Here is a 14,504-nt window from a genome sequence, read left to right as displayed (position 1 = left end):
CCTAATGATAAATCAACAATGTATCTGCACGCTCAAAAAAAAATCTCAAAGCATTTATTTTCAAAACAAGGTTGTAAGAAAATAAATTCTGCTTCAATTTTGTAGATATGGAAAAACGCACAAAGATAAAATACTTGCATTGAGGTTTGGTCTCTAGTTTGACATGGCTCAGATTTAATTATTTCAGAACACTATAAAATAGACTGAATTTTATGTACTGAAGTCACAGCCCACACTAAATTTGTAGCAGCTACTCCCTTTTACTGTAAGGTAGTCAGTCAGTTCTCAAGTTCAAAAACAGTAAAGAACATCACTGTTTATAATCACTTACTATTGACTGGTTCAGCTATCTACTTGTGCATACATAGACTATATGGTAGGGATAAATCTAGAATACAAAATGGCTGAAAACAAAATTCTGGTTTGAACTGTATTTGAGTTTTGAATATATTTTTTTCAATGTGTAATGAGAGAAAAACCCCAGAATTTATTTTAAAATGAAATCATATTAAAACATTAAAAATGCTGACTTGTTTATTTCAGGAGGTCTCATGCTAGGAAGCTACTATGCACTCAGAAAAGATCTTCCTGTTTAAATGAACTTATCCTTATTTCAGTTATGAAAAAATTATAAACGAAACAAAGCTGCACAGTAGCATTTCAAATAGCTTCAGACAAATTACAAGTCCCCAGCACTGTATTCACTGTATTAACTATGAAACAATCTTGTTTGAGCAACGTACCCTTCAACTCATACATCTTTTTTTAAACTCCTGAATCTTTTATCTGTACAATATTTGCAAGACACCTTTAAACTTCTACATCTTTTTATCTGTATAGTAGCTATAATATGAACTTAATTCCTCCACAGAAAAGGCAAAATATCAAATAATTTAAAGGAATTGGAAAAAAAAGCTCAAGTTATCTGAAGAACAGTTTGGGAGGCTTTATGGTTTGTTGATGTCCTGGATTTTGGTAGTGGTTTGGTTTTTTTTTTCCCATGGGTGTTTGCTCTTTTGTCGTCTAACGTGTCATTTCCTCCTCCTCAGGATAATAATTCCCACCCTCTCCTTCTCCCATAGGATAACTCATTGTGTAAGACAGGGCAGGAGTTACAGCTTCACACATACGAAGGCCAACTAGTCCATATTCACATTGATGGGTCAGCAGATCATTGTCAAAGAGACCACACCACTGCCAACTCTGCCTATTTTGCCTCAATGACAACACCAACTTGGATTTCTTTTTGTGTCCAAACTCCAGTCTTCGCAGGAAAATAATCACCTTTTCACAGACCTTGAACATGTCTGAAACTAGTACATCAGTACAAAAGTTGTTGGGAAGTAGGCCAGGGAGACAGAAAGGCCAGCAGTCAGTAACACAAGCTTTTTCTTTAAACTAAAAATAGTGTATGAGAGACTGTATTTGAAGGTTTTCATAACCCATGGATAAAGAGGAAATTAATTTAAAAGGTATAGGAAAACTAAATTCTGGTTTTTGTAAGTCTGAGTAATTACCTTTGCAGTCCTAATAATGTTCATCTAGTGTTACATCTGCATATAGGTGTCATTCTCTATATTTTTATAAGAAAAAAACCCTGTGCTGTGGCAGGATATTGACCTTCTTACATTTCAACCACAGGGCCCTTAATTGCTTGAGCTAATAGGTAACTAAATATAGTCAGCTATCCTTCTCCATAGGGACCATCATTACAGGCATGTAAAACACATTGCCAGCTATTTGCCAGATCTCTGCTACAAGAGAAAAAAAAAAAGGGTGGGAGGAGGGCAGAGTCTGAAGGGTTTTGTAGATTCTAGAGCACAGTCCATCTGAACAGACACAGACAAATTTTTGCCCATTTCTCCACTGCTTAACTCTTCTCCCTTACATTTAATCTGCAACAACTCTTTATCTTTCACAAATTCAGCTTCTTGCCTGCTCCCCAAATGTTTCATACAGTCACAACATCAACATCTAGCCAGTCCCAAAAACCCTGGTGATACCCAGGCAATCATAGGTTATTTCTGCTGGTCACATAATTTGCCTCTTCCCTTCCTCCTGCTACTCCTTACCCAATTATCAGTCTTTTCTAACCACTTCCTGAGTATTTTTCCCTTCATTTCCCCTTCTCTCAGCTCAGGTCACCCTCTCCTTCTCTAAGCTCCTTGTCAGGCCTGTCAACTACTACTTAGTAGTCTTTACAAACACTTAATATTAGATACGTGGTATATATTGCTTCTTATGTTTTTCTTTTGCCTTTGGAGAACCTGTTGTTTGTCTTGTAACTCAAACAGATTTAGTCATTCCTCCTCACAGCTCACCTAGCTTTATCTAGACAGTCCTGCATTCTGTCCAGTCTACTTCTCAGACCTTGCCCTGCTTTTGGCCCATCTGTATCAATGTAAAAGAAGTCCAGATTTGCAATGTTGAGGCTTCAGCTTTTAATGCTGAGCACAGGGCAAACAAGAGCAATCACTTCACCATTTATCTTCAGACCTGACTCAAAATGTTCTGCTACTTGTTAAGAAACCATCCACTCAACCTGGATCACAGGAGTGCTCACAAATCCAGTACACCCAAATATACAATTCTTACAAAATCATGTATCTACACATTTTGCTTTTTTTGATTTCAAAAATCCTGCAAAGTAGAGAATTATAATCTTGAAGTGTCACAGCCCTTTTCAAGACTACAGTAACTGAATTCAAGAAAGAGAATAGGGGATACAGATTTCATGGCCAGTAACTTGCAGCATTGCTCCCGTTTACTGTCCTGCAACTTCTGCTTCAAGCTAAATAATATTTTCATAGCAATAATATATATGTAAATGGTCAGGTTATGCCAAACCTCAATAAAATTATCTTGTTCTTCCCGATTTAGACATTCCTCTGCTGATACATTGCATAATTCTTTTCTGCTGTGTAACAGTGACTTCATAGAGTGCAGTACACCTTCACCAAAACTCTGAAAAACAATGAGAAAAAAATATAAGACAAAAAAGATGCATTTTCAGTTTTGTATACATGGTTCATACATCTAGCCCCTGCCCCCCACAGGTTTCCCTGCTTGAAGTACTATTTCCAACTAATTTGTACATAAACCACTAAGTGTGAAGTTTAAATTTATTTCAGGACATGGAACTAAAACACGTAAATTGTCTTCTTCAAGCAATATTTTAATTCCAAAGGAATTAAAGGACCATTCTGTATTTAAAAAAAAAATAAAATAAAAGGTGAAAACATGCAGACTTGGAAAAAAGAAACAGATAAATCCAAGCCCCATCTACTCCTTGCATCAAAGCCTGCATATGGAACTTTTCAATTGTTCTTTCCTTAAAAGGGATGAAGAGTAAATTTAGCCACAAAAAGTAATGGAGGTGGCTTCAAAACTCAAAGAGGACGAAAACAAGCGAACAAACAAAAAAACCCAACAAAATCCACACAGATTCTCCTTTCCAATTCCTTGAAGACTATGAAACAACTGTAACTTAATTCCATGTAAATACTTCTTGTAAACTTCCTTGTATTTACACTTACGGTGACATGCAAGCACCCACAGATGGCTAAAAAAGGCTTAAGAATCTAAGACTTTCTCCCAGTGTAATAAAGTGCAACAAAACAAAAGAATTATCATCACTGGTATTTGAAGTCAAATAAAAGAAGACAGAACAACAACAAAAACTGGTTTGCTCAGCTTGTAAAAAAGACAACATCTTCTCAATTGTTTTAGGAAGTTAGCAGCCTTTTTTTTTTGTCATCTTCTCTAGCAAGTGGCAAGGTTAAAAAGAAAAACACGATCATGATATGGTTATAAATTGTTAATCGAGTTATTTATTCTCTACACAACTGTTCTGTTAAAAATGAAGTGAAAAAGCCGTGTGTCCAACTTGTGACAAGTTATTTCAAATTTGCGTAGCTTCTTAAACAATAGTAGAAGTGCTAGATAGCCAAACTTAGTCAGAGAATGTTTTGCATTTATGATACTCCCACAGCAAAACCAATCCCTTTATGGTAAAAACTGATCCGACATATGACAGTTAAACCTCAACAATATTTTTTTTTTCCCCTGTAGAAAAAATGGTATCAAGTACTACTACATGAGAAGCCCAATTATTACAGCATGGCCAGTGTCATCATACTTGTGCTCATTAGGAAAGTGTTCCTAGAACAGATAAAAGCAAAATACAAACTTTACTTCAGGATCCTTGAAATTACCAAAAAGTATTTCAGAATGTTAGCAAACATGGCTCAGACTACCACCCAGACAGCCAAGGCCAAGTGACTTTAAAGCAGTCAAAACAGTCATTTTTATGGCAAAAGAACATCTGAACTATTTTAAAATGCATTTAAAGCAATTATTGGGTCATACGAAAAAAAATTTATGAACTGTTCATTTAATTTCTACTTTAATCTATCCCTTTGTCCCCATATGTTCAGTTGCAATTTACCTCCCCACTTCAGCAATGTATCTTTGTACTTTCCGAAGTATGCTAACACTGTCTTTCTCTTTGAATCAGTGTATCAACCAGATTTACAGGTGGCAGCAATACTAATATTGCTCAAAGACTCTCACAGTGATTCCAGTGATTCCCCCATTCATCTCATACAAAAGCAATTTCTGAAGTCAAGTGCACCTGTTGAAATGTCTCATTTTCAGCTTCTACAATAACTTCAGTCACAGCACTCAAATCGTAACTTAAAAAAAAGTCACACAATGTAACCTGCTAATTTTCTGCAGACTAACAGTGATACAGCTTGAGAAGGGTTTATCTTGAGTAGTTTCTTCCCTAGTAGTTAGCTTTTCTAAGGCTACAAACTACCACATATACTTTATTCATAAGCATGTATTTTTCCCTAGTTTAACATCCTCAAATAAAAAGCAGGATGGATAACGAGGAGTATGGTATTAGCAGCTGCTATAGTTAAGGTGAAAGAAAATTCAAGATTTTGGATAATACAAAGTTGAAGTAGGAGAATAAAGATGCAATAATTGGAAAAAATCTCCTTCAGGTCTGGAAGAACCAGCACACAAGACTATATGTAGGTCTGGGAGCACACTGATGGTGGCACTATGTAACTGAAGAGATAGAATAACCATATTAATGAATATGGAAAAGAATAAACATGGAAAAAACCAAAAAAAACCCTTACACAACATATACATAGGGAATAGATCTTATCTATTCAGACTTCTATAGATTATTTACACCGAAACATATGAAGAGTTAACAAAACCAGAAAAAGAGTTTACTAAAAGAACTGTTTCTGGAGAAGAATTTGCCTGAATGGAGTCAGCAACAGGGTTTTTTGGATGATATAGTAGACATAGGTCAATAACCAACTTCCACAAAATTTATTGTGAGACTGAAGTCAAGCACCATCATAATTAATAAATGTAATGGGGAAGAAAAAAGTAAATCTGTAGATTAAATCTGATAATTCAAAGTAGGTGTCATTAGTTAAGAGGAAGAACACCATATCACACAGGAAGAACATGTTCAACATAAGAATATTTAAAATACAACCATATTAAGTACGAAGTTATGTCCTTAGAAACTAAAAGCAAGCCTTAAAATACAATTGCAAATTCACAAGCTGGGAAATAAGAGACCTGAGCTGACTCCTTGATCATTGTATAGTACTGAACGGTCAATATGATACAGCACTGAAAACAGCAAACATGACCCTAGTACATATCCTTTAGGGAGAGACTGACATCATCGGAATCACTGAGAAGGACATCCGGTGTAATTGCACATACAATATCATCCACATGTAAAAAGCAGATTAACTCACAACAAGCACAGAATTTAGGACTATGAAGGATAATCACTGGAATGCAGAAGCTTTCATACAAAAGCAGACTAAAACCTTAGTTTACACAGCTTCCAAAAACAAAGGCTAACAGAGGACAGACCACCAACTGTAAAAACATGACGAGGGTGAGTATCAGTGAAAGAAAAAACTATTTAAGCTGACATCCGTGGGCAAACAGGTATAGATACACTGTGAATAGCTTCAGCTTGCAATTCATAAGATTCTTAGCTATTACAGCAGCATGGTTCAAAACACCTAAAAACAACAGCAGGTTTGGGGTTTCTTTTTAAGCTCCCTAATTAACTGTGAGATTATATTTAATAACTTCTTCATATCCTTATCAAAATTGTGCTTGCAACAGCAAAGGACTGGACTCAATTTCAGATAAATCCTCCTATCCAACAGACAACGAAAGCACATTCTCTCACAACCTCAGTCTAGGAGACACCCAACTACATTAAAAACTGAAAATCAGCAAGTCCCTGAGACTATTAGCCCCATTTAGGTAAGGACAAAAGGTCAACTTCAAGAAAAGAATGTAATTTGGTTTTATAAACAGTACAACTCATTCCAATATATCTCAACATATGAGCAAAAAATCCCAGGCAATCTATAAAGCTCTACTTGTTTGGTGTGTGTACTCCTTCCTCACAGAAATTCGGAAGTCACATGTCTGGCAAGAAATTCTATTTCAATAGTGAGAACAGATTTTGAACTTAATATCTCTCACTAGGGTAAAACCACAAATTATCCTCAAATGTGTACACAGCAAAACAGACCGAACGATGAAAATCCCTCTCATGCCTCTAGCTCTAATGAGCAATTCAAAGTTTTGCACTGTCCCCTATATGGACAGCAAATCAAGAAGTCATTATTTAGGGATCCTTCACAGTACACTGGAGGTAATTCCATACTAATCAGTCTCATGAACTATTTTAAACACCTGCTCTCTAATGCTTGAAACAACTCACAAACCTGTAAGATGCCACAATCGGCAGAGAAGGCCAGTGGTGGAAAGGCATGTTTACTCTGCTCTTAAGTGACAAAACAGCTCTTTCTGATTTCATGTGCTGTAAGATTTAAACAGATTCAATATTCTGAAGTCATTTTTTAAAAGTGTAAATGTAGGCTTTAAATGTGCATACCATAACCAAGCACTGACTTTTAAGAGCTACTGCAACAATTCCTGTTAAGTATTATGAAGTGGACCTGAATCAGACCACAAACTGTGAATGAAGAGAAAACAAAACAGTGTGATTCTGACCATCCAACTGCCTGGCTCTGTGAGAAAGAATGAAAGTTCCACACTCTAAGTAGCCACTCCTCAGGGATAAAACAAGAGGTGGCACCTACAGATCAAAACATTGGAATCTGGCTGTATGAAAGTGTGTAATTTTGAGACACCTGAGAAGGGTCAAATTCATGTTCCCTAGAACTGTGCAGTCCAGAATGCTTGATGGTATTAACAGAGCAATTCACAGAGCTAATATTTTAGGTAACCAGTAGAATCAGTGAGGAATCACTGGTCACTGTCAGAAAGATGTTTCTGCAGTCCAAGGGTCTGAAAACCAAGGAGGGTGCTGATTTATTTGTTTTGTTTTTTAAACTGAAGAGAAAAAAATGAAAAGTCCTTTAAAATACTTTATATTCAGGTTAGGAATGCAAAATTACTTGACTGTAGTTTAAAAACTCTATTTCAGCTGGAGATGTCTCATAAACCCATAGAAGTTTTTATAATGTGTATCTTAAAGTGAGAGAATAAAATCTATAATTACAATACAAACTGCTTAATGTATGGCAGTTAAAATTCTGTATCAGGACCTGGCACAACTGACGAGCCTGGCAGCCCCATAATGCTTACCTTTGCCTTCAAACAGTTTCTACAGGACCTATAGCACAGACAGTTTCTTTAAAACAACAAAAATCTGCTTATGGAATAAAAGAATGCAATTATATGTGACAAGATACTTTCTTGCTCAGTTTCTTGAGGATTACACACACTCCTAAGTACAGAATTTATTATTAACCAGGAAAGACCTAGCAAAATACTCATCTGTATTCAATGATTATGACTGGATAAATAAATTTGTTCCTTCAGGAAAAATTGCAACTTTCATTTGAGCAAGTGCTTATAGAGGTTGCAAGAAAATTTCAGAAAGAGTATTTATGTTCTCCAAGCTAAAGGGATAAAATTTAAAAGAATAAGTAAATAAATACTGTAAAAAAATATGCACAGTAAGTACTACACATAATTCATTTTTCACCAAAGCACTGCCTAGAAGTTCATGTAAACACAAGGATAAGCCAGTCGAGAAAACAAAATCTGAAGATAAAGCTATCACAGTAAGTCCTAACACAGACTTTACAGAAAAGTTTTCAATTATTACATATAAACTTGAAAAATCTGTGCTTAAAATAAGTTATACTCCAAGTTTGCTGGAAAATTTTAGTAAATAAATACATCCTGATTTCATCATATCACCTTAAAACAAATGGCAAACACTAAAGGCAAAAACACGCACGCCTTTCTTATATTATTCTGTTTCCTAGTTCAACTACACCAAATATGCCAAAGCACAAAGCAAAGGCAGCTTCTTTACATCCGTGCAATGATAGGTAACCAAATTTAAAACATATTAAAAAAAAAAAAAACAAATCAAAACATCACCACCCCAAAAGCCCCAACCAAACCTACCAGTTCACTCAGTTCATTATTAGACTGTGGCAATAAAGATCAAAAAGCTCTCAAGTATATATATTTTTAAATGCAGATAATTACCTTTTTCACAGATATTCTTGGTTTTACACGATTGCCCTGAGTCCTGGCGTACACATCCATGACGCTACCAATCTCAGTATTTGAAGAAAGAAGTCAGCTCAAAAATACCTATGGAAAACATTTATAGTTCATTATTTTATGTTTCCCGATTGAGATTGAAAATGCAAGTAGACAAAACAAGAACCAATAAAAGCAATCAAGAAGCATTTTAAACCCAAGAAAGATTAAACAGCACACCATCCATAGCGACTGCTCCCTTTGAAAAAGTACTGCCTTAACGATTCTTAAAACAATGCACAAAATGCAAAACGTGCCCTACAGTTAGTTCAAACATTTTTCTTTAACTAGATTTCAAGGCTGCATTGGGGGGGCAACTTTACATGAAATATTATTTCACTATCCCTGATACTCTGATGAAGTTTATCAGCAAATTCCTGTACCATACAATGCACTGGAACTACCCTTCAACAGTCTTGATAGGAAAATGTATTAGTAATTCACTCAACCACCTAGCCCATTTATTTCTGTCAACCATAAGTGCTCCAGAGCGTCACATGTGACTCCTGCTTAGGCCAACATGTACCAACAACCTTGTTCTCTGGCACTGCTCTGGGCAGTCCCGTCTCTGCTCAGAAAACACAGGGGACCAAAGATGCATTTACCAGAACTCTTACTTCACCAAGTAGGTCAGAAGAGTTTCTGCTCAAGTCAGCTGCCCTTATGGATCTTTAGCCTCATTCTAACAGCAAGAACAAAACAAAATAAAACATAGCAATGAAATAAAAGTCTTTCAAGTTTCCCTGTTTAGTCAGCAGCAACAGAAAGAAGCAGAATAACCTAGTTTGTTTCATTTATAATATTACATATATAATTATATATTATTATAATGTATAGTATAGTATAGCATAGTATAGGGTATTAATAAAAACAGAAAGCATGTGCTGGACTTCTAAGTTCTATGGAAGTTTTAATACTTCATCTTTTCCCACAGTCACACAATTTAGCCAGGAAAAAAACTCCTAGACAATCCAAAATAAACCAGGTAAGGAGCAAACGCTCATTAAAATGACTACAGAATAAAAAATAAACACCAGAACACCAGAGTATAGGTCTCCTTTGCACAACTGACTGGCTTGGTTTTCTCAATCTCGTCTCTAGCATATATTTAACATTTATATAAGAAAGAAATCTTTACATGGGTTTGTTCTTAAGTAAATGTAATTTAAATAAGAAGATGAGTAGTGGCATCAAGTAATTTTATTTTTCACCTTCCCCCCCAGCACCTATAAAAGTAAAACCTCCTCAATAATATAATAGCAAGATATTATTAGGTACATCTATTCGCATTTCACCTTGATTTCTGCTTTCCTTCATAAAGAGGAACTTGCTAGAATCTTAGAAAAAAAACCATACACTATGTAAATAAACTGCATCACTTTAATCTCTGGGGCACAGCATGTCTCTTAATAGGATGCATGAAGCTTGGAAAATCACGACAATGACATGGTGTAGCTAGGTACATGTTAGACACATAATATATATTATATATAAATAAAATAAATACAAATAAAAAACTAAAATCATAGCTAATTTCTGAGGATGGTAGTTTAAAAAACATAATGATGCTTCTGTTGAGACTCGTGTTTAAAACAAAAAAGCCATGAAACAGTATCAAGCGAGAAAAAGAAACCCACCTCACTTGTCCCTACTGCTGTATCTTCAATGGCTAATCCACACTGTTAATCTGATCATATCAGGTAAATACTCTCAGACATATCCTTCTCCTAGGACGAGCCAGCTAGTGGAAAAGCTGGTTTCTCACATAGGGTCAAATCAATAACCTGAGTTCTACAGTTCTGGACTGATCGCTCCCTGCAGCAAAAGCCCAGCACAGCAAAATCACAGAGCTGATTTATCACCACCTTAGTTTACCCAGGTACAGTAGTCCAGAGTTACACCACCTTTGGGTAGAAGGTTAAGTGCTTTCCTGTGGCATCAGCTAGTAAACGCTGGAGACCAAATCATGAACACAGAGCCACCTGCATTGTCACCTAGCTCAAGAAATTAACAGTTTTGTAAATCACAGTACAAAGACGCTGAAAGATGTTGGACAGAAACTGTATTGGTTTATCAACATAATACCATCACCATTCTGTCTTGCCTGTATCCTGTCCTGCAGTACTTGAATTATACGGGTTCTCTCCACCACGTATTGCATCTCAGGTCTCTATTATCCACCTCGGAGAAACCTGAAGGGTCCCCACTTGTCCAACACTGCAACACAACTTGAAAGTGTTCTTTTTAATGTATAAAACTACTATCCATTTTCAAAAGAACAATGCTCCAATAATCTGAGAAGTACCAAAACTTTTAAACTAACTGGAAAGGAAGTGAAAGCACTGACAAACAAAACAGCGTGGAAATGTCCCATTTTTTGTGTAAATAAAACCAACCATTTAAAACAATTTTTACTTCTGCACATTGTATTTGACTATTAAATTTAATTTCCTCCTATTCTAAACTCAAACTAAAGGGGGAATAAATGGCAGAAGTATCAGATGTAAGAGGAAGAAGACCTTCATGTTACTGAATTACTGTGAGTAGATGCCAAAAAATAAAGAAAAAAACAAAATAACTGATAAACACCCACGCTAAGTTTAACCATCTCGACCTTTCTAGCAAGTTGGATAACCTTAAATCCATTTTTCCAGTGACTCCTCAAGGAACACCTTTCTCACCAGACCATGTAATAAGCATTTAGTTAGCTTTTCCGGTCTTGTTTGAATGTACGTAAGGAGCAAAATTACACAGCAAAATCAGCTTGAGGGAATCAAACAGGAATTTTGCCATGGATTTCACCTCTTTCTATAAATATATTCTATGTCTAAATTTATTAAAAGTCAGTGTGCATTGAAAACCATTAGCTGACAGAAAGGAAGAACATTTATGTTTTGTCTGTAAAGCGAAAATGTGCCAAATAAATCTCTTAAATAGCTCTATGGGCATACGTGTATCTCTGCACAGCTATGTTAAAGGCGTACAATAACATGAGGAACGTGAACCAGACAGACAATATACTTGACTTATACATAATATTTTCTTATTAAATTATATTTCCAATAAAAGATTCTAGCTGAGGACAACAGTACATCTGTGATTATATTTCAAGAACATATTTTTGCTGTAGTACTGTTACAAAAAAGAAATTTTTCTTCTCAAGCAAAAGTACTTTGTCTTCAACACAATGATCTGAAGCAGCCAAAAGAACTTTGCTGATGATTTGCAAAAGTCAGACTTAATCAAATACTGAGCTGTGAAAGATTAATTCAAAATATCAAATTTTAAAATACCTTAAAACCAATATGCACTCTTTTGTAACCTTAGCAGAACAATTGCTATTGAAAACCAAATGAAACAAGCCTACACTGACAAGCAGGCAGAACAGTCTAACGGATCCTTTTCCATTTCTCATTTCAAGTAATATATCACTTTCATTAATTGGGCTGGCATCTTGACAAATTCTGTTTTATAAAATAACAAGTTGTGTCTACCACAGCCACATCCACACTAAGAAAAGAGGGTGGAGGGAAATACATCTGTGTTGGTCAGCATTAACGACAATTACAAAAGGCTGAATTTTCTTTTTCTTGTTTGGTTCTAACTATTTTACACTGTTTTTGTTACATAGAGGCATGACACGAATACCAAGCTTCACCAATTTCAAAAGAATCCTTCATTTTCTCTGCCTAGATCATTGTTAAAAATCATTGCCCCAGCTTTCCCTCCAACTCCTGGGTCTGGATTCTCAGGTACAGCTTGAGAAAACAATTACTACTCGTTATACTAGAAATATCCATTAGTCTAGATTTTGTGGTTTGTGCAATTAACTTTGAGTTTCTGTACTTTATTTTGTTGTGTGTTTTGTACATAACACAACTAAACCAATTCAGTTGGTGGTGTATTATTTTCTAAGCAGTGGCATTTCCTCACACAATCTTACATCCTCTTAGAGGGAATACCTTTTTTAGGAGGTACTTTTTTTTCAGATTACATCATAATAACAACAGAAAGAAGGAATAATCTAATCTTTACTATTATTTTTCCACAGAATAAGACTCTCCACCATTATACTTCTTCAACTGCCAACAGATTTCAAAGATTTCCCAAAGGATAAGAAATTAAACGGCATCACCTAAGATGGCATAATTCAATTACAATGCCTCAAAAAAATCACCCTGCTTGCAGACCAAGAAACTCCCCTGGACAAACAAGGCTAACTGTACAAATCTGAAATAATCTTGCAAATGTGAAGCACCTTAAGACTCTTCTCAAGTGTAACATGGATAAATTAAGCATATTGCGTTATACCATTGATTTCAGTACCACTGATCTTTCCCATATATAATAGAACTTTTTTCCCCTCCCTGTCTCACTCTGGTAATATCTCAGGGCTTCAATAAGAAGACTGATATCAAAATTATAGTTCATAACTGCCCCCCATCCCACTAGACTTCAATCATAATTAAGAAAGCTCCTCAAAAGAGCCAAGAAAGTAAAGAAACAATACTTATTGTTCCTCCTCCCTTCACGGAGAAAAGGAATTGGGGGAGAACATGGGAAGAGAGGGGGAAGAGACACTTTTAAAAAGCAAAATGTTGAGAATCGGGTGAGCTTAATCTGTGCGTATCGAACACAAGCCAACCAACGCAGGAGGAAAGGCGAACTTATTTAGTCTCCGTGCATCATCATCACAACCACAAGCCAGCCCTCCAGCGCAGGCAGCAGCCAGGCTCCAGCCGAGGGGGTCAGCGGACCTCCCACCGAGGCGCCCCAGCCGCAAGGCCCCAGCGCAGGCCGCCGCGACTACCGAGGGGCACTGCGGGAAGGAAGCGGGGATGCTGTGAGCACCGCTCCGCGGGTCTCGGGGCCAAAGCGCCGCGTTAATCCCTGTGCCCCCACCGCTCCGAGGGTCTCGGGGCCAAAGCGCTGCGTTAAGCCCTGTACCACCCCGCTTCGTGGTGTGCTACAAGGGCGGCCCCACCCGCGTCCTCTCCTCAGGTGTGTGCGCGCCGCCGCAGAGGACCCGCCGGGGCCGTGAGGGGCAGCGCTGCCCCAGGCCACACCGAGCCCGCTGGGGAGGTGCCAACAGCACCTCCTCTCCGCGGGGAATGCCAGCGGAGGATGCTCTGTGCCTCCTCCGCTGCCCACCTGTGGGAGCGAGCCCCGCCTGACAGGCCGGGAGGCTGCGCGCCGCCCTCAGCGCTGCCCCCCGCCCCGCGCCCCGACGGAAGCGCCGGGCCCCTCGCTCCCCAGCAGAGCAGCGGGGGACTGTTGGGCGGGATGGGGGATAGAACGGGCGTCCCCGTACCTGACTGACTCTCAGTAACCGGCACCCGCAGCCATTTCACCGCCAAACGCAACGGACCGAGCGCCCGGCCCCGCCACCTCCGCGGCGCAGCGCCCTCCGCCGCCCCGCCCCGCCCGCTCGGGCCCCGCCCCCGGCGCGCGCTACCGCTCTCGCGACGCTTCCCACCAACCGCATCCCCCCGCCCCGCACGCCCCCGCAGGGAAGGGAGGGGATAGGGAGGGAGCATCACGTGGTGGCTGCCGCCGCGCTCCCATTGGCGGAAACGAGAGGCCGTCCCGGAAGGGCAAGTGCAGAGTCTTGCATCTGGGCAGGAACAACCCCAGGTTCCAGTATAGGTTGGGAAACGACCTGTTAGAGAGCAGTGTAGGGGAAAGGGACCTGGGGGTCCTGGTGGGCGGCAGGATGACCATGAGCCGGTACTGTATCCTTGTGGCCAGGAAGGCCAATGGCATCCTGGGGTGTATTAGAAGGGGGGTGGTTACTAGGTCCAGAGAGGTTCTCTTTCCCCTCTACTCTGCCCTGGTGAGATCACATCTGGACT

The 14,504-nt window shown here is 38.5% G+C and overlaps 1 protein-coding gene across 1 annotated transcript in view; it reads right to left on the bottom strand.

Annotated features, from left to right (window-relative positions):
* AKAP11 (A-kinase anchoring protein 11) overlaps positions 1–13,977 on the bottom strand; it is a gene marked incomplete at its 3' end in the record, with an annotated part of 37,636 nt that extends 23,659 nt beyond the window's left edge. The window contains exons 1-3 of the mRNA XM_080348802.1: positions 13,964–13,977; positions 8,596–8,703; positions 2,848–2,964 (exon numbers count right to left, since the gene is read on the bottom strand). Coding sequence (XP_080204928.1) covers positions 2,848–2,964; positions 8,596–8,655 — 177 coding nt within the window. The 5' untranslated portion in view covers positions 8,656–8,703; positions 13,964–13,977. The remainder of the gene's footprint in view (positions 1–2,847; positions 2,965–8,595; positions 8,704–13,963) is intronic.
* Positions 13,978–14,504: the final 527 nt, after the last annotated feature.

This window comes from Nesoenas mayeri (assembly GCF_963082525.1).
Source record: "Nesoenas mayeri genome assembly, chromosome: 1".
NCBI classification, from domain to species: domain Eukaryota; kingdom Metazoa; phylum Chordata; class Aves; order Columbiformes; family Columbidae; genus Nesoenas; species Nesoenas mayeri.
This window is presented reverse-complemented; position numbering and strand designations above follow the sequence as displayed.